The 22,208-nt window shown below is 36.2% G+C and overlaps 1 protein-coding gene across 1 annotated transcript; it reads left to right on the top strand.

Annotated features, from left to right (window-relative positions):
* The first annotated feature begins 7,788 nt into the window (after positions 1-7,788).
* Positions 7,789-19,834, top strand: LOC114881691 (ATP-dependent zinc metalloprotease YME1L). Its single transcript, XM_029198531.2, is given in 15 exon segments — positions 7,789-8,100; positions 8,457-8,585; positions 8,656-9,078; positions 9,145-9,219; positions 9,222-9,363; positions 9,708-9,799; positions 9,886-10,005; positions 10,007-10,057; positions 10,059-10,134; positions 10,303-10,435; positions 16,753-16,990; positions 17,065-17,307; positions 17,402-17,548; positions 18,367-18,519; positions 18,597-19,834. Coding segments are annotated over 15 exon segments (2,241 nt in total). The 5' UTR covers positions 7,789-8,073; the 3' UTR covers positions 18,789-19,834.
* The last annotated feature ends 2,374 nt before the right edge of the window (positions 19,835-22,208 follow it).

Raw genomic sequence — 22,208 nt, 5'->3', positions numbered from 1 at the left:
TATCGACGAGGAACGTCAATCCTGACTCCTTATCGCGAATATGGAGACGCTTTGACTCCTCGAGACCCTCACCCACCGCCTCCAAGCGGGCGGGGTTGTCTAGTTTCCCGGCTTCTGCTGAGTCTCCCACGAGCACGGCTTTTTGCAAAATCGCGCTTTCTCCCCAAATCTGCGGTGAACCCAGCAAACAGCTGGGGATTTATGCGGCGATTTGGAACGGTCCCGCGATTTGGACCGGCTAAAATTCTTATTTCTGCCGCGATTTGCGTTAGACTTCAAGGTCGCGACTTCCGACGATAGTTTGCGAATTTCCGAAAGGAGTTGCTCAAGGATCGAGGATTCGCTCGCATCGACCGCGGATACCTGAGGCTGGCCTGCTTCGATGGCCTCCACGAATTTGTCGGCCATTTCCGCTAATTTATTCAAATTTTTCTCGTCCGAGACCGATAAGGCCGCTCGACACGGCGTTGGAAGTTGATCCAAAAAAACCGTGCGGATAATATCGTTCGAGCAACCCGAGTCCAGAGCACGCAGACGGGTCAGTATAAGCGAGGGTTTTCCAAGCGTTGAAACTTGACCCTTAATCAATTGGCGCAAACGCGATTCGCTCGAGCTTCCAAACGTCGTGATTAAACGCGCTTTGATTTGTTCGAAAATGTTCTCCGGTCTCGGTTCCGCCGTTAACAAGTCCTGGACGGCTTGAAGAGCCTCCATGTCCAATTTCTCCGTAACACAATCTGCCTTGGTCGAGGATACGGTGATTCCCGCATTTCGCAGTGTGACCTCGGCCTGAACGAACCATAGTACCGGATTGTCGCGACAAAAATTCGCGATTTTTGGCTGACGATACAGCGCTGCAACACTTACGGGCGGCGCGGCTGCCTCGGCCTGGTTCTGCACTTCCAGCTCCTGAATTCGCTCCTGTAGTAGACGTAATTGCTCCTCCATCGTTCTGGGTGTTCGGCTGTCTTCCTTGAGCTGAGACGCTCGGTTTGCAGGCCTTGTCGCACGTGGTGCTTGATGCCCTTGGAGATGACGTCCGATGTGCCCCCGGACGATCCTCGGTAGGCTGCGACTGCGTCGTAGGATACCGGTGGCGATAATTTTCCACAGGAATTTTCTTTCGCTGCCACCCAACCTTCCAGAAGTTGCTGCTGCTGTCTCTTGTAGCGTACACGCCGGCGTGCCTGCACGTGCACGCTAGATCCTTTGTTGCGATTCTGCGTTGTAATTCCGACTCGTGACGAATCACGTCGGGGTCACCAATGTGGGTGTCGAAGCACCCGAATTGAGTCGGACCCACCACTGCCTTTCAGAGTGGCGAATAAAACAGAAAAAACTTGGCTTTACTATATCTGAGATCTTTATTCTCGCCTTCTCATCACAGGCCGGTTAGACATGAAGGAAGGTACAAGATAACATGGCGCTAGCTTCTCGCTAGTTCTCTATCCCCACTCTAGCTGAGTGGGTTGTGCGCAGGCTGATCCCCACAAGGCTTGTAGCGTTAACTGCATTCTCACGCGTAACCAAACTGTCTTATCCGTCGAGGGAAAAAGAATCAACAGGGTAAAGTTTTAACTGTTTTATTCCCGAGTGCACTAGCTCCTAATTCTTTAAACTAATTGTTCTAAACTAACTCGAGCTGTGAACGAACTTAACTAGTATTAAGGATTTGTCTTCGTTCAAAGAAAACAGTGGAACTATGCGCACTTATTTCGATTACAAAGAAACCTCGATGTATCCACTTCGACGGTTCGCGTGGGAAGCAAGCATTTTCCTTTTCTGGAAAAATTTTGCGCGCCCCGGAAGTATGTGGCTCCTTTCATCCTGTGCAACCTTATCGGAAATGCACTTTCCGCGTCGGTAAAATAGGTACTCTGTACACCGCCACAGGCTGCCGATCTGGAATCGTAGCCAGAATCAAGCGTCAGCTTGATTACGTCACTCGAACTGTGCTGCGAAGGCAAGCAAAAAAGACAACAACGCCCGAACGCTGAGTGAGACGCACTACAGTCATGCTGTCCTTCTCTTATTCTGAATGTTGCGATTGTCCCTTTTCGCTAAGTTTTGACTGCTGCCCGCCTGGATTTTTCACAGCGCCCCATAACAAACCTCGCCCCATTCAAACTATATCGTGTTTGGTATCATTTTAATCAGAAAAAGGGTCTAGCCGTATAAGCATAGTGAATCGGCCCCAGCAACAATTTCGGTTGATATTTATACCACATAATGCTGTCTACCTAAACAACAATTGTGTGCAATTTCAACCCCATACCCCCTCTGATAAGGGAGATATGAGGGTAAACCCCCAAAACTATACTATTTTTTTTTCAGAAACTATTAAAGATATTTCAACACATTAAGGTGCAAATAGTAGGTATTCATTAGCTGTATTTCGTATTTTTTTCAAAATTTTTATCCGGTGATTAAGAGTTGAAAATTAATAAATAAATTTTTGAAAGTGATTTTTATAAACAATCCCTTGCGTGACACCCACCGAAGAAATTACGAATAATCGTTTACTATTTAACTATTATCTGTAAAAGTTTCAAGAGTGTCGGTACATCATAGTTAAAAAAAAATAAAACCAATGCAACGCCCTTTCATAAGGCAAAGCCAGGCTGAACGTTAGAGGCGCTCAACCCAACCGACCTATAGGGGAATACGTTGCGCCGACCCGCCACGTTTCTCATACTACTGTTGCGAACCTCGCTTGTATGTATGTGTGTGATATCATGTGAATTTAGCCGCAAGCTTGTAATCACTAGCGCTGAATGAAATGTAATATGGCGACGATGCCATAAGAGTATGACTGCAGCATGTCTGCATTATGTTATATCAATGCTCATAAATTAGGAGCCAAAATTCAAAGGAATGTACAAACAATAGATAAGATATTGTAAAACTCTCAACACGGGTGATCGTGCTGGGAGAGAGTTGGAAATCCGGAGAAATAAGACTATCACACTTGAAATTTCTAAAGAGCTAATTTATTGCGGGCTGTATCTAATTCGTTAATCGTAACAAAAATCATGTTGGTTCTTGAAACTGTCGAAGTCTCTTCGACATCCTGTTTATTTACAGAGGGTCGTAAATTCTCTTAAGGGTTGCCTTGGCTCGCTAGCGCGAGACCTTTTGTTATCTTACATTTTCTCTGGATCCCACGCTTTCTCTTAACACGTGTGCACGGAATCGTTCTCGAGTCTTGGCGGAGCACCACCATCTTCCGCTCGCCCAAGGGTGGACCGAAGTCAGGGAGAGGGACCGCCTCCGGACAGGGATGAGCCCCACCACCATTGGACCAGGGATGATCCTGAGGGAGGATTCAGGATCCAGCGAGGAGGGGATGGCAGCCAACATCGATCGAGGATCTTCACCGCCAAGCTCAGAACGATTCAAAGCTTCAACCCGTTTGCATACATTCTTCATAAAAAGATAAAGTCTGAATAATAAAGGAATAAAAACTATTATTTTACCTTTAAAAATAAAGTGTACTTTATTAAAACTCGCGCCGCGAGCAGAGTGCTTTAGCGCTCCACGGGCACCTTACCCACGTAGTAAAGATCCAAAAATCCCTAGACTGGTGTTGCGCGTGGATTTCAGGTGTCTAGGGATTTTTTGATGTTTACAACGTGGGTAAGGTGCCCATGGAGCGCTAAAGTACTCTGCTCGCGGCGCGAGTTTTAATAAAATACACTTTGATTTTAAGGAAAAATAATAGTTTGTATTTTATTATTCTTTCCAGCTATTTTACTCAAGACGGGTTGAAGCTTTAAATCGTTCTGAGCTTGGCGGTGAAGATCCTCGATCGAAGTTGGCTGCCATCCCCTCCTCGCTGGATCCTAAATCCTCCCTCAGGATCAACCCTGGTCCAATGGTGGAGGGGCCCATCCCTGTCCGGAGGCGGTCCCTCTCCCTGGCTTCGGTCCACCCTTGGGCGAGCGAAAGATGGTGGTGCTCCGCCAAGACTCGAGAACGATTCTGTGCACACGTGCTAAGAGAAAGCGTGGGATCCAGAGAAAACGTAAGATAACAAATGGTCTCGCGCTATCGAACCAAGGCAACCCTTAAGAGAATTTACGACCCTCTGTAAATAAACAGGATGTCGAAGAGACTTCGACAGTTTCAAGAACCAACATGATATTCGTTACGAGTAACGAATTAGATACGGCCCGCAATAAATTAGTTTCTTAGAAATTTCAAGTGTGACAGTCTTATTTCTCCGCATTTCCAACTCTCTCCCAACACGATTACCCGTGTTGAAAGTTTTACAATGTCTTATCTATTGTTTGTTTATTCCTTTGAATTTTGGCTCCTAATTTATGAGCATTGATATAACATAATGCAGACATGCTGCAGTCATACTCTTATGGCATCGTCGCCATATTACATTTCATTCAGCGCTTGTGATTGCAAGCTTGCGGCTAAATTCACACGATATCATACACATACATACAAGCGAGGTTCGCAACATCAGAAACAGCTCTCAGAAAAGTATGAACTCTTCTTTACCTAAACTGTGTTAGTTAACAGTTATTTATTTAAATAATATATTAACAATTTAAATTTTTTAATTAAATTTTCTGATCTTAACTTTTAGCATCCGTGTTTTCACGGCGTTCCTCGTTTTAAGTACAGGGTGATCCTCTCGCTACGCTACCCAAAGAAGGTGCCGCCACAATAGAATGTAGAAGTCGACATCCCATTTCTGTCATCGCTTACTTGACCACTGCAACGAAGACGGCTGTGTGCGTGAAAATGCATATAATGAGCAGAAGAGTTCCATTTAAACGCTACGGAAAACAGAATATTTTCTTAACACATTTCCACGCACACAACCATCCTCGCCGCAGGGGCCTCGACGGTCATGTTAAGCCTCGTACTGACCTGTGCATTTGTGCGCCGAAAACGTTTGTTCGGGCAAAAATGCTCAAGTGAGTACGGCCCGTTAATGTGTTCAGGAAGGCCCAGAACACGAACGAACGCTTTTCGACGGCTGTAGCCTCGTACTCACTAGAGCATTCGTGCGCCGAAAACGGCCCGTTATGTGTTCGCGAAGGCCCTGGGCACGAACGAACGCTTTCCGACGGCTGTCGGTCCATCAAAGGATATTCGTGCGAACAATTTTACTGTGCCGGTTACAAATTTCCAAGTACCGTTAGTTGACCGCTGTCGAATTTATCCTTCGGAAAAACTCAGTTTATGATATGGCCTGATGAACCGTCATAAACTGATTTTCGAAATCCGGAACAATTTTTGATATTAATTGTTTGGATATTTTAAACAGATACTGAAGACTCGTATATGAATCTCCCGTTGCTAAAAAACGTTATCGCTAAGCGTTCTTTCACCGTCACAGCTTTTCTAAATCTGGTGTCGTTTTTTGTATTTTGGGGCCGATAGCATTTATTAAAAATTCAAAGTCTTCCGACGACATCCGCACGAAATTTTTTAAAATGTCCTCTAGCTTCTATCTGTAAATCTCTAACTAGTTTTTCACCACTAGAGGTTGTTCTATTTTTATACATCTGACCAATCCACCATTGTTTATCTTGATTTTTTCTTCTTCTTTTTCTTTTAATTATTGTGTTCATAATAATATACGCTGCACTGGCGATCCTGACATCTGTTCCTGTCGACATTCTGACTTCGACTGGTTTACGGTAGAAAGAACCTTTCTACATAGAACCCAGATACAAAGGTTTACGGTACCCCAAGTAGAAAGGTTTGCGCGAACAACCGGAGAAATTTCACGTTCGTTCGCCGAGAGCATTCGTTTGAGCAAAATGCACAAGTCAATACGAGGCTTAAACGATGACAGAAATAGGATCTATTGTCGAGTTCACCAGAGTCCATAACTGCGACGCGCAGGTTGGAATATAGTGGGGGAACTTAGCGAGCCTCGAACTCCCACTCCGCTAGTCGCTTAAATCGCGAGTTTAATATATAGGGTGAAACAATAGTACGGTTGAATAAGAAGAATACAGAATGATACACGTGAGTAAAAAACCGTGCTATCCGTTATACACTCCAAATGATCCACTTTCGCGTAGATGCACAGCGTGGAGGCGCCTCAGCGATGCTGTGCGCAAGCGTATGGGAGTTAGAGTATCGCCAATCAAGGCGAAGATGCGCACGAAAGAACGAAAACTGGTCTTTTCGCAGTTATGGACTCTGGTGAACTGCACTGTAGACTACCACATTCTATTGTGGCGGCACTTCCTTTGGGTAGCGTAGCGAGAGGATCACCCTGTATGTGGGAGCTCTAAAAAGAGCTGATTGTGTTGTACGTCACAAATGGCCCCCTTATATAAATGCAACTAACGTGTTTCACGTTTTTAAGCCCTAAAAAGAGCTGATTGTGTTATGTATCGCCAGGTTGAAGTAGATGATTTGAAAAAGAATACTCTAAAAGTTTTTTTTTTTTAAAACATGCTTGTAAATAAGTTTTAATCTTCGTCGCTATTTTCATCAATAACTGGAATAATGTTAGTTTTATCAAATAAGTGAGTTAAAATTTATAACATAATTAACCCTTTTCAGGGCGCCCATATACTTAAAACGAGGAAGACCTTAGTTACAACTGTTCACAGGTACCAGCTACAATTTAATTAAAAGTAATACGTACGTGAAAAGGTAAAGACAGAAATAGTTATAGAAGTCTATGTTCTTTACAACGTTGAATAGAATGATATTGCAGTTATACCTGTGATACCTTCTTCGACTATTAAAAGGACAACTAATAGCATCTAACATAGTGCTATTGTTCAAGACATGATATAAATCTGTGATTTAGGGCTCTCACATATTTAAAACGAGGAACGCCGTGAAAACACGGACGCTAAAAGTTAAGATCAGAAAATTTAATTAAAAAATTTAAATTGTTAATATATTATTTAAATAAATAACTGTTAACTAACACAGTTTAGGGAAAGAAGAGTTCATACTTTTCTGAGAGCTGTTTCTGGTATGAGAAACGTGGCGGGTCGGCGCAACGTATTCCCCTATAGGTCGGTTGGGTTGAGCGCCTCTAACGTTTAGCCTGGCTTTGCCTTATGAAAGGGCGTTGCATTGGTTTTATTTTTTTTCAACTATGATGTACCGACACTCTTGAAACTTTTACAGATAATAGTTAAATAGTTAAATAGTAAAGGATTATTTTTAATTTTTTCGGTGAGTGTCACTCAAGAGATTGTTTATAAAAATCACTTTTAAAAATTTATTTATTCATTTTCAACCTTTAATCATCGGATAAAAATGTTGAAAAATAGTATGGAATACAGTTAATGAATACCTACTATTTGCACTTTAATGTATTCAAATATCTTAAATAATTTCCGAGAAAAAAAATAGTAAACTTTTGGGGTTTTACCCTCATATCTCCCTTATCATAGGGGGTAGGGAGTTGAAATTACACACAATTGTTGTTTAGGCAAACAGCATTATGCGGTATAAATATCAACCGAAATTGTTGCTGGGGCCGATTCACTATGCTTATACGGCTAGACCCTTTCTACCTGTATATTCATATCATTTAAAAAATTAAATAATACACAACATAAAAATAATATCGATACAATGAATTATTTGATGTAATGTCTTATTTCAAAATACATGAACTGTCATACATATATATATACTATATATATATATATATATACATACATGATGACATAAGTCATAAAACCGTTAGTTTAAAATATAGTTTAATAATGTAAATACATAGTTATAACATAAAATAAACTTTTATGTGCATACAAAATTAATACAAAAGATTAAGGAAATATATATTTTACAAACAAATTTTACGACAACAACTTAGATATGTTTAATGGATTTGAAATATTCGGAAGTATTTATATATCGCGTATATAAATACGCAACAGACGTTTCCGTTATCGAGTATGTGCATGAAGAGTTGTATATAGGGTGTATTTCTTATGAAAGACGTTTGTTGTGTAATTTAGTTCTGTTTGGATATCCAACAAAAATATTATAATTAGCTACATTCATTTCTGTATAACTAGTGTTACTTTTATCTATTTTGTTAGAGCTGTTAAACAGAAGTTTTCAATGTTTTCTTTTCAACCTCATAGTCAGGTTTGTATTATTAATTTGTACGTATAATTATAATCAGAAATGGTTTTAGGTTTAATAAATAACTCACAATTTTTTAATATTTATTCATAGTGCACAGGTTAAACCCATATTTGATTTCTTTAACCATGTTTATACATTTTCTAATAACATAACCTTATTTCATTGTAATTGTGTGAGCTGATGAAATTCATATTATTGTTTTACAGTTCTCATAAATATATATATATATATATATATATATATTGAAAATTAATCTTTTAAAGTAAATAGTGTTTTATATAAATATATGTTTATTTTAGTTAAAAAAATTATATAATTTTGATTACAGAAAACCAATTACCATTTATCATTTTTAGGTGTTATATCATCTGACACAATTAACTTCGATAGTCAATTCAAAATCTACCCCGTTTTCAGCTAAAATTAAGAAACACAATGAGATTAAAAATGCTACAGATGATGTTTTGCCTATTAGTTCATCAGAAGTAAGAAATATCTTTTTATTTGTTATTTAGAATTATAATAATTACTTATTAAAGTTAAATTTTGTTTTAGGCTGCAAAAAGTTATGTGGATATGTTAACAACCAAGTTAAACATGTATGATATTATTACGATGTTTGACATCAACACAAATAATGTTCTAGTAATATTAGATCGACTTTCTATGAAAACTTTGAAAAGAAATTTAGAGAAAAATAATAGATGGAAAGTATCTTATGTATCAGGATCAAATTTTAATCAAAACAAACAGAAAATCCTTTGCGCACAATTTACGAAACAACTTGTTTTGCCTACTATGTATTTAACGTCTGTGAAGCATCACAAAACATCATGCACTTTATGCACTGCAAATCCATTTAATTATCATATACAAATTCGTGGTTTTAAAACAAAACGTAGTATAAACATAGAATTTGAAAAAAATGCATCGTTTCTAAACAGATTTAGAAACCGGCTTGGTCAACTTTCAGATACAGTAAGACTATTCTTTATTTATACCAAAAGATTTATTTGCTTTACAAATAAATTCTTTATTTTATAGAATACAAGATGGAATTTTAAAGATAAAGATCCTGTTACACTTAGATCTTTGTTCAGTCAAGATAATAGTCAAAAGTCACAGAGGAACATAAAAAAATTGCAGCAGCTTTTATAGAAGGATATGAAGCAGGACTTCAACGAAAACGTACAACTGGTGGATGGCATAAAATAATATCTGGCTTATTCATAGGTACTCTACTAATAATACTTTGGTATGGAGGTATGTAAATTTCATAGGTTTATAAGATATTTTTAGTTATTGTGAACAAATGATTATTAACAAATTTTTTTTTATATTTGAGTAAATATGTTCTTACTGTAGAAGAAATAATTTATTGAATAGAAAGAGAAAAGATCTTAAAAATCTAAGACCCTCAAATTAATTAATTATTTGTAATATTGTAAAGTAATCAAATAACAAAATTGTATACATATATATCTTGTTGCTAACACTTCAACACAATTAATTTCAATATTATTATGCAATAAAATATTAGAGTAGGTGTTAAACAATAGGTTAGGATTGTTAATAACGTAGTTCTTTACGTATTTCTAATGTTATAGTTTATGCTGTAGGAAGTGGATTACGATTTTCAATGGATGGTGGCAGATTTAGACCAGAAACAACAGACATAACTTTTAGCGACGTCAAAGGAGTATGTATATTATTATAGATTCAATATATTTCATATAAAGTTATACCAAGTTGTAAACATATATTTTTTTGCTCGCGTATGGTCAGGTTGCAGAAGCTAAACAAGAATTGAGAGATATAGTTGAATTTTTGAAAAATCCAGAAAAATTTTCTGCACTTGGTGCAAAGTTACCTAAAGGTGTGTTATTAGTAGGACCACCTGGAACAGGGGAAAACGCTGTTAGCTCGAGCAGTAGCTGGCGAAGCTGGTGTACCATTTTTTTTTTCAAGCAGCTGGTCCAGAATTTGATGAAATTTTAGTAGGACAAGGTGCACGCAGAATGAGAGATTTATTTAGTAAGTTATTAAAAAAATAACTATTATAAATGTCTAAGAATGATGAAATTGTACTCTTTGCATTCTTTTTGATGAAAATATAGTGTATGTGTATGTGTAAGTGTACGTGTGAGAATTAAATTGATTTATTTTAATCAGAAAGATTGAGCAATTTATTAATTTTTTTAGAGGCAGCAAAACAAAGAGCGCCTGCTGTGATATTTATAGATGAAATTGATTCTGTTGGTGCGGAACGAACAAATTCATCTGTTCATCCATATGCAAATCAAACAGTGAATCAGCTACTTACCGAAATGGATGGGTAAATATACAATTTTCTTGTTTTATTTTGTTATAATATTTCTTGGATATTTAGTACTATGAACAATACACAGTACAAGGTATATCAAGCGTAACAGACTGTTTTCTTTGAAACAAATAGAGATAGAACAAGCTTAAGGGGGTAGACTCGGCACGTGACCTCTCCGATTCGGGACGTCGGTATTACATCAGTTTTTTCGTTGGGCCTGGTGGAGCCACTTGCGTGTTTTGTTACGAACTTGAAAGGTTTAATTCTCAGCTAGCGTGCGCGCAACGCGATCTAGGAAGGCAACAGCGCCTCAAGTATTTTTACAAACACATTCAAAAGCTCATCTCGCCAGAGGCATCGCGACGATACGCCTGAAGAATGAAAGCGAAACATTGGCGCGTGTTTAGAGTGAGATGTACGGTGATCATGCTATCCTTCTTTGAACCTAAATGATAGAATTGTCCCGCTCCGGTAAATTCTGACTGACTGAACGCGTGGATTTTATATAGCGCACCGTAGCACGCCTCGCTGCTGAAAAATATATTGTTAGAAACGATAGGAAAAGGTTTGTAATATAGAAACGTATGAATTTAATATTTTCAAGAACGTCTTTATTTCCGTGTTTTCCGCTTTGCATCGAGAAAACGACTGCTGCCCTATTCCTTGCGCGGGCCTGGCCCACGCTGTCCCATAATACCTCAGCGTACAAGGGTGGGGGTGTTAACGGATGAAGACCAGGCGCGGCTCCTCCGTTGACACCATGGCCCTTTCGAAATTTCTCGACGCCTTATAATATGCCTACTCTGAAGAACCGAAGGAACATGCAATCTGAGAATTATTTTTAGAAAAAGTTAATAACTTCTTCTAAAAATAAATGTTTTTAATTAATAAAAGTATACAGGATACGTCATGCAATTGGGACGGGTTATATCTTGAATTTGGTAAGAGATAGGAAAAAGCTGTTTATGTAAAAGTTCAATGGTATGATATTGTCTATTTTTCTGTGATTTCATTTTCTTCATAAATGCACCGATGCACTCAAAAAATGCAAATCCACTTTTTATTTAAATGGAATTGCTTTTTTTTTACTTGTGTCTGCTCCTTGAAACATTTTGCATAAAAAAGTACTATGGTACTATTAGAACTAATAAAAGGAGGGACCTCGCGTCTATAGAGTAAAAGCTGAATGTATGCAACAGAGCTTGGAAACCAGCCGTTGCATATATCCAGCCGAGGTGTTGAATCTCGGATTGCACGCGACGACCAGCCACGCGTGAACGTAGAAAGGGACAGACAGTGGAGGAGAGAGAGAGAGAGGACCAATGATCAAAGGAAAAAGCCGAAACGTATCGGCGTGACTATTACTAATTCAATTATAAAACCTTTTTATTTTTGACTTTTTTTTACTGAAACTTTTACTAGCGTATTGGTGAAATTTTTCTGATTAAAATGATACCAAACACGATATAGTTTGAATGGGGCGAGGTTTGTTATAGGGCGCTGTGAAAAATCTAGGCGGGCGGCAGTCAAAACTTACCGACAAGGAACAATCTCAACATTCAGAATGAGAGAAGGACAGCATGACTGTAGTGCGTCTCACTCAGCGTTCGGGCGTTGTTGCCTTTTTCGCCTGCCTTCGCAGCACAGTTCGAGTGACGTAATCAAGCTGACGCTTGATTCTGGCTACGATTCCAGATCGGCAGCCTTTCTACTTACAAGGAAGGTTAGGGAACCCGGAAATTCCAAAAATTATGAAACTTCGCACACAAGTACAATAAGTCATCCGTAATACGACCCTGTTTTCCGTTGGTGCCATAATTCGGTTTTAAAGGGTGAAATTACCCCTTGAAAAAAATTCGAAACTTTCTTTTTTGTGGAATATCTTAAAAACGGTGAGAGATATGAAGAAAAAGTTTAAACAAAAGTTGCACAGTTCTGTTGTGTTTACAAAATGGCGTCAAGAAAATTTTTGAAAAGTGCATAATTTTTTAGTTACCCCTCCCCCCCAACATTTTCTTGACGCCATTTTGTAAACACAACAGAACTGTGCAACTTTTGTTTAAACTTTTTTTTCATATCTCTCACCGTTTTTAAGATATTCCACAAAAAAGAAAGTTTCGAATTTTTTTCAAGGGGTAATTTCACCCTTTAAAACCGAATTATGGCTCCAACGGAAAACAGGGTCGTATTACGGATGACTTACAATACTTGTATGCGAAGTTTCATAATTTTTGGAATTTCCGGGTTCCCTAACCTTCCTTGTTAGACCGTCTAAGTTAAACGCCACCTTATAACTACTAGCTGAACTAGATTTGTCACGTGACTTGCTCTGTAGTATCGAGATAATGGCGGAACTCGTCTTTGGGAATGCTTTTACGGGAATCGGTTATTCGTCCTTATATGAGAAGATCTTGAGCTGAATAAGGGCTCATTCGAAAGAGGAAGGTTCAATGCAGGGTGGTCAACTCACCGTTTGAGTCACAAAACTCTTTTAGTGGCCTAAAAATACTTCGATTTCGCAACTGCATTTTGTCGAATTTTTCCTCTACTTTGGACACTCATATTATTAGATATCAACACAATTTCGTTGAACCATGACCAGACCGCGCTGCATTGGAACTTCCTCTTTCGAACGAGCCCTCACTCAGCCCCAAATCTTCTCATATAAGGACGATAAGTGTATTCCCGTAAACCCCTTTTTAGGGGATTCAACGAGATTGTGTTGATATCTAATAATATGAGTATCCAAAGTAGAGGAAAAGTGGAGAAAATACACCCGCAGAATCCAAGTACATTTTAGGTCACTAAAAGAGTTTTGTGACTCAAACGATGACCTGAGCCCCTGCATTGAATTTTCCTCTTTCGAATGAGCCCTCACCCAGCCCCAAGTCTTCTCATATAAGCACAAATAACCGATTCCCGTAAACCCCTTAAGGGGGTAGACACGGGTAATAGTAGCGCGTTGACATTACCGCCAAAAATGGGCATAAAGATGGGTTTACGCGCTTCCGTTATTCGTCCTTGTATGAGAACATTTAGGGCTGAGTGAGGGCTTATTCGAAAGAGGAAGGTCCAATGCACACCGCTCAACTCATGTTTCAGTGGGATTATATTGATATTTAGTAATATAAGCGTCCAAAGTAGAGGTAAAAAATCGACAAAATGCATTCGCGGAATCGAAGCATTTTTAGGCCACTAAAAGAGTGCTGTGATTGAAATCATGAGTTGAGCGATCTAGCCACAACCCTTACCTATAAATTAAGATCTATTTTGTCTTCATTTGTTGCGAAATAAGGACGAATAACGGATGCCCGTAAAAGCATTCTCACAGACCAGTTCCGCCATTTTGTGGATAATACAGAGCAATTCATGTGACAAATTCAGTTCAGCTAGTAGTTATAAAGTGGCGTCTAACTAAGAAGGCTGCCGATTTGGAATCGTTGCCAGAATCAGGCGTTAGCTTGGTTACGTCACTCGACTGAAGGCAAGCGAAAGCAAGCGAAAAAGGCAACAACGCCGAGTGAGACGCAGTATAGTCATGCTGTCCTTCTCTCATTCTGAATGTTGAGATTGTCCCTTTTTGCTAGGTTTTGACTGACGCCCGCCTGGATTTTTCACAGCACCCCATAACAAACCTCGCTCAAAGAGGAGGTATAACAAGAGAAGAATATACCTCCTCTTTGCAATAATTCTGCAAACGTTTATATAAGTTGTATACAAGATATTTATTTATTTAAATTATTTGCATTCACTCAGAATATTGACTCCTTTGTATTTTTTATTAGTTTCGTAAAAACAAAGTTACTATAGGTTTCTCGAAATACAAGCGTCACGCAATTGGGACGAGTTATATCTTAAATTTGGTAAGAGATAGGAAAAAGCTATTGATGTAAAAGTTGAATGGTAAGACATATGAAAAGTATGAGATATTTCACGAAATATTGGTTTTTTAAACATTGTACTGTTAGATATAGGCGCATCAGCAAAATAGTGAGAGGGAATAGTAGCGAGGGGAGATGAGAGAAGGACCCGAGGCCTCTCCATTTATTAGTTCTAATAGTACTTTTTATGCAGAATGTTTCAAGGAGTTGATACGAGTAAAGAAAAAAATGCAATTCTATTTACATAAATAAAAAGTGCATCTGCATTTTTTTAGTGCATCGTTGCATTCACAAAGAAAATGAAGTCATAGAAAAATAAACATTATCATACCATTGAACTTTTACATGAACAGCTTTTTCCTATCTCTTACCAAATTCAAGATATAAACCGTCTCAATTGCGTGACGCACGCTATATGCTTTTATGAATTAAAAACATTTATTTAAAGAAACTAATAACTTTTTCTAAAAAAATTCTCAGATTGCACGTTCCTTCGGTTCTTCAGAGTAGGCATATATGTAGTATTTTTCAGCAGCGAGGCGTGCTACGGTGCGCTATATAAAATCCACGCGTTCAGTCAGTCAGAATTTACCGGAGCGGGACAATTCTATCATTTAGGTTCAAAGAAGGATAGCATGATCACCGTACATCTCCCTCAACACGCGTCAATGTTTCGATTTTGTTCTTCAGCCGTATTGTCGCGATGCCTCTGGCGAGATGAGCGTTTGAATGTGTTTGTAAAAATACTTGAGGCGCTGTTGCCTTTCTAGATCGTGTTGCGCGCACGCTAGCTGAGAATTAAACCTTTCAAATTCGTAACAGACCACGCAAGTGGCTCCACCAGGCCCAACGAAAAAACTGCTGTAATACCAACGTTCCGAATCGGAGAGGTCACGTGCCGTGTCTACCCCCTTAATAGGCCCATTTTTGCCGGTAATGTCACCTCGCTGCATTACCCGTGTCTACCCCAAATTGTAATACTTTAGATGATTCATTCTCTACAGTTAAATCTTGTATACAGTAATTTGGTTTTCTTTGTGTACTTTGTATATTATATTTGTTGTAATCTTTATTCGCTCTGTTTTTTAAAAATATGTTTGCATCGTTCCAGTAAATTATTTAAATTCTAGTAACATGAATTTATTATTTTATAAACTTTACAGAGAATCATTTTACAGCATAAAAATGTATAGTCTCATTTAAAAAGAAATTGCTTAAAAATTTTGTTTATTGTCAAGCAATTAAATCAAGCGTTATTGAGAAAAATAATTTTTAACAAAAAATACATCCGACTTCGAAATACACTGAAAAGTATGAAATAATTTCTACTTCATTTATACAAATACCCAACAGCTATTAATAAAACCTATTTACTCGTTAAATAGTATATTAAATATATTTCAACCTTTTCGGAGGCGGCGCAAAATTAAAAACTTTTCTTCTACTAGGAAGATTCAGGCGTCGACAACCTATCAAATTATTATTGGCAGCATCGTATATTCGGGTATTTTTAATTTTGCGCCGCCTCCGAAAAGGTTGAAATGTATTTAGTATACTATTTAACGAGTAAATAGGTTTTATTAATAGCTGTTGGGTATTTGTATAAATGAAGTAGAAATTATTTCATACTTTTTAGTGCATTTCGAAGTCGGTTGTATTTTTTGTTAAAAATTATTTTATTTCACACTATGTAGTGGAACGAGCAGTATTTGTAGGATGCCGTAAGGTGGTTTACCGTTCTTATTGATTAATTGCAATAACGATAGTTTTTAACGATAACAAGTTCCATACAAGTTATCACAATAGTTATTAACAATAACAAATTGCATAAATTGTTGCAAGTGAAATATCGCGGAAATATCTCCTATTAGATGTGAAAGTTTTCATCGCAATCGGTACATGTCTTGCAGAGTACCCATGTATAGTATGTATATATACATATAAGAATTAGTAGAGAATCGGCGACTGCATGCTGACTCATACACCAGTAGAGACACGTAGGCATACGTAGAATTCAATGTAGTAGTAACAATAGTTTTTCACGAATATCTCGGAAACTAAAACTTTCCGTTAATTATGCATAATGAAAAAGTTGTTCAGAATCATGTCCCCGACAACATATTAAAAGGTCATTGAAATCGTCCAATCTTGACGTTAAAAACATCCTGTATTTTGCAATAACAATGAAAAAATGAAAAATTTTTTTTCAATGGAACCAACCGGAAGACACCCTACAAGATGTAAAAGGTTTCGTTCCGATTGGTGCATTCATTTCGGAGTAATCGGTGAACACACACACACAAAAAACAAAAAACAAAAAAACATACTGATCAAATTGAGTAACCACCTCCTTTTCGAAGTCGGTTAAAAATAACTCTATATCTTTTTCTATTACTTTTTTATTTTTATATTAAAAAATGGATATCAATTGTTTTTTTATAATTGTAGATTTCTTCAAAATGAAGGAGTTATAGTATTAGGCGCAACAAATAGGCGCGACGATTTGGACAAAGCTTTAATGCGACCTGGACGTTTTGATGTTGAAGTTGTTGTCGATGTACCGGATTACATGAGCCGAAAAGAAATTTTTGATTTATATCTATCAAGAATATTAACAAAAGATGTTGACTCGGAATATTTAGCAAGATGTACCGTTGGATTTACTGGAGCTGATATAGAGAATATGGTACCATCTTGTCGGATATGTTTTAATTATGCGAATAAAATATATATTTTAAGTTAATTTTATTATTTATAAAGGTTAATCAAGCAGCTTTGAAAGCAGCTATAAATGATGCAGAATATGTGACGATGAATCACTTAGAATATGCTAGAGACAAATTAATCATGGGTCCGGAAAGAAAATACAAAATCAAGGATGCTGAAGCCAATCGTATCACAGCATATCATGAAGCAGGACACGCATTGGTTGCGTTTTATACTACAGACGCGCCAGCAATACATAAAATTAGCATCATGCCTCATGGACATTCTTTAGGGCATGTAAGTGTTAATTTATAACACTAATTTATAAATTTTACAACATTATTGTATGTTTAATATCTTTCTTCAAATACAATGTATATACTTTTTTCAGACAGCGTTTTTAGCTACCAAAGATGAAGTTCACGTCACAAAATCTCAGTTATTAGCTCAGATGGATTGTGCAATGGGTGGTCGTGCTGCAGAAGAATTAATTTTTGGACCGGACAAAGTAACATCAGGAGCATTAAGCGATTTCAAGGTTCTTTTAATTTGTTCATACAGGGTGTTTCACTCGATTTTAACATCTTGATTTCTTCGCTATTATTACTCGTACTGGAAAATGTTTCAGTCAAGAATTGGATGGTGTCGAGTGGGGCATAATGTGGTGTTATTAGTTCATTCGTGGGTGGATGCGTAAAGGTCATATGAACGACAACTTTGTTTTTTTAAATAAAATTATATACGTTTTATTTTATACTATTCTTCATAAAAAAGTATTAATCTATTTATGTTGAAAAATTAGCAGTTTAGGAGATATTTCAATTTGAATAATTTTATAGGATATCATTACTGTCGCACTAAGCATCCGCTCTGTATTCACCAACGCCGACGTTAGCGTAACATAAACGCTATTTAAATTGAAATATCTCCTAAACTGCTAATTTTTTAACATAAATAGGTTAATATTTTTTTATAAGGAATATCCAACGGCGTCGATTGTTGCATTAAAAAGTATATAATTCCATTTAAAAAAACAAAGTTGCCGTTGCCAAAAAAACAAATATGACCTTAACACGTTCACCCGTAAATGAGCTAATATACCACATTGTGCCTCACTCAACACCATCTAACTCTAATCTGAAACATTTTCCGGTTCGAGTAATAATAGCGAAGAAATTAAGATGTCAAAATCGAGTGAAACACCCTGTATATTAGCATATATAGAACTCTATTTTTTGCAGTTAATATATAGTCACATGGAAGTCAATTTCAGTTTAATACAAGTTTTATATTTATAGACAACATAACGATAAAGTGTATTTAAAATATAAAATAATGTTAACAATTATTTTTTAGGGAGCAACTACCATTGCTGAGAAAATGGTAAATTTATACGGTATGTCTGAGAAAGTTGGTTTTGGAGTGCGAACAATGAATGAAAAGGAAGGATATAAACCAGGTCCTTCGACGATTGATCTCGCTGACACTGAAGTCAAATGTCTATTACAAGTAAATTTTTTCACTGTATATTAAGTAAATAATATATATATTTTAAGTTATACATTTTAAAAGATTTTATATTTTAGGAATCATACGACCGTGCAAAAACAATATTACAAAAGCATGCGAAAGAACTTAAAAGATTAGCAGATGCGTTACTTAAATATGAAACATTAAATTATAAAGATTTAAAAGCTGTTATTAACGAAGAAAAATTTCCAATTGAAACATTAAATAATCAACCGCGAATTATAGAACCATCTGAACATGTATTATAACTAGTATACAGAAATTCAGTTTAAATGGTAATTAAAATAAATTATTTGTTGCAATATCACATTTTATAATTACACTTCATATTACTGGATTATATTAACAAATATTACATATACAGAATTATTAAATTTCTTTAAAATGTATTAGTTTCACAATTCTTCATAATGTGGTAGTTTTAGTTTCTTGTCACTGACATTTTTAATATACATATATCAGATTTTGTATAATATTTCTTGTAAACTTATTTATGTACAAATAGTCTCGACTGAGTCATACATCATAATAAAAACTAGACTAAGATGCATAGAGAAAAGTAAAATGTACATAATCATATACAGGGTGTGTTATAATATGTGGGACTCATTTCAGGAGTAGATAATAAGCACAAAAACAATAATAAAGTTCTATAAACACGTGTCCTATTTGATCTTGTTTCGAAATTATAGCCACGTTTATATTTCAACAATCCACAAATACTTACCTTTATAGAAGGCACTCGAAAAGATTGTCCTCGGTCTGTATGCAAGTTTGTAGTCATCGTATCAATGAATTTCGAAATTTTTAAAAAATTCTAAGTGTACGTCAAATTTGCTGGCAGTCTTGTTACATACGTGCAAGGAATATAACACTGTCAACAAGATAAGTAGTTGCAGATTATTGATACACAAAATTGGTCATAACTTTGAAATATGGTCAAATGGGATATATGTTTACATGAACTTTTTCCATTGCTTCTGTGTTTCCTGTCCACACCTAAAGTGGGTCCCATATATTACGAAACACCCTGTATAATTTTATAATTATGTATTTTAGAGAATTTTATTATATTCTTTTAAACTTATTAAATATATCTTACAAATACATATAACTAAATTATAATTCTAGACAAAAATTTGTATTCTTCAATTACATAAACAGTATGTATATAATGTCATTATTACATTATACACATTTTATCATTTGAAATATCAAATAAGTGTCAGCCATACGAGTTCACTTGATTGTATTTTGGTTACTAATATTGTAATAAAGTTCTTTTTTACATTAAGATATTAAGTGTACAAATTAAATTTGAATGTTTTTCCGCGCTTCTATGGTATTTTTAGTGCTGATAATAAATAGCGCCAAATTATCAATAACAACGACAATTACTTAAATAATGGAAGTTACTATAATTTTATAAAAATAAATTATTAATTAAATAAAAAACAAAGACTGAATTAATTTGCATACCTAATAATTTTGTTTCTAATTGTACGTCAAAAAAAAAAATTAAAAATTATTGACTGCAAGTATGTATGTATGTATTGGAACGTGGTGTCACGTGTGCCCCCCTGTTACAATCGCTGCGCTTCTCTTACCTCCCGCTGCAATATTAAAAACCACCCATAATCCTTCCCTCACCTAACCCCCTTTCCCACCCGCCGGTAACGGGCCGATGAAGGCGACAAAGACCCCAACCAGCGATGCCAAAACCGTGGGACGTGGGACAAATTTTTACCCTCTCCACGACGTCCCACGACGTCCAGTGACTCCCCTACCGCCGTTGTTTCCTCTAACATAAGCGCGTTGTCCCACGTGTCCGTGTGAGCTCTGCGGGTTTGGCAGAGTTCGGCTGCTCTCGTCATTTCTACGTTATCGGCTCGATGCTCAAGCCGCTAAAGCACGTGGCAGCAGCATCGACGAATTGACAAAATATTATAATTTCGTCCATGGCAATATGGCTGAATTAAGAAACCAGGAGAATCAGTTCGAATCCCGATTTTACGGTTTCAGTTCTGATTCTTAATGCATTAACGTTTTTTTAATACATTAATACTATGAAATACATTAACTTGGGAAGCAGTTAAAAAAAGGAGTTGAACTGCATCTTTCTTTGATATTTTTTTAATTAATATTTAAGTAATTTCTACATTAGATATTACTGTTATTCTAACTATTACAATACGTAAATCCGAAGACATACGAGGAAAATTGGTTAGGTTAAATTGTAAGGATATAAAGAAATTTCAATCTTTAACGGTTTGTTGGTTTTATTTCTTATTCCTTACAACTATTATAATTTTATTCTCTGAATGGTCATTGCAATGAAAGATGGATTAGATACAATTTGATTCCTCATTTAATTTGTTATACATATACATATCAGGTTTCTTGCAACTATTGCACCTGGTCCACGCTTATACGATATTGCATATTTTACTTTCCTATAATACAACAAGGAAACAAAACTATAATATAGTGATTACCATAATACAATAGAAAATGTTAAGCTTGCTATAAACCTTATGTTTTTTTTGTGTACTTATGCTGCACTTTCACTTCGTTGCTTTATAATGACTGATTTTCTTTTGAATGAAACTTCCACTAGCGTATTGATGAAATTTTTCGATTAAAACAAGATCAAACACGACATAATTTGAATTATAGTTACTTTATATATTTGCATTAGGTTTTAAATAAATAAGTAAATATAATGCAAATTATGTCGTGTTTGGTCTTATTTTAATCAGAAGAACCTTACAATTACATTGGTAAAAGTTTCATTTAGCAAAAATGAAAAATAAAAAAGTTATTGTTGAATTAATATTGTCTCACTCAGATGTTTTTTTTTTTGCCCTTTAATTCTCGGACCTCTTTCTCTTTCGCTATTTGTCTTTTTCTACGTTCACCAGCATTCAAGAACTCGCTCGAGCTGTGTCGTTCTGCCAGCGTCCGACACTTTCAGGAGAATCGGGAAAATCCAGCAACATAACACATGCTATGCTGAAAGAATATACATACTAACTTATCTGTCTAAAAAAATGTTAATAAATCTGGCAACAGATTTATTTTCGGACTGCTTTTCTGAAGTAATCAGAATTTTACCATTCTCCTGTACGAATCGTATGTAGTAGTTTGTAGCAAACTCAACATATTTTCGATATTATGTAGAATACACAACCGATCGAAAAATATTAAAAATCCAGGAATGTAATTGTAAGGATCTTCTGATTAAAATAAGACCAAACACCACATAATTTGCATTATTTTTACTTATTTAGATATAAATAAGTAAATAAAAATTATAATTCAAATTATACCATGTTTGATCTTGTTTTAATCGAAAAATCTCACAAATGCACTAGTAAAAGTTTCATTGAAAAAAAATCAGTCATTCGTCATTACAAAGCAAGGAAGCGAAATAATTACGCAAAATAAGATAAGTTTTTAATAAGGATAACAGTTGATACTGTATTATAACAATTACTAAACTATATTTTTATTTGTTTCCTAAATATATTACAGAAAGGTAAAATATTCAGCATCGTATAAGCGTGGACCGGCTGCAACAGTTGTTGGAAACCTGATGAAATATGTAGTACAAATTAACTAAAAAATCAAACTGTACTTTTCTGTTTTTCATTTTAATGACTATTCAC

The sequence above is a fragment of the Osmia bicornis genome, chromosome 10, assembly GCF_907164935.1.
Source record: "Osmia bicornis bicornis chromosome 10, iOsmBic2.1, whole genome shotgun sequence".
Classification (NCBI taxonomy): Eukaryota; Metazoa; Arthropoda; class Insecta; order Hymenoptera; family Megachilidae; genus Osmia; species Osmia bicornis.
Note: the sequence above shows the minus strand (reverse complement) of the source record. Positions and strands in the feature narration are given on the sequence as shown.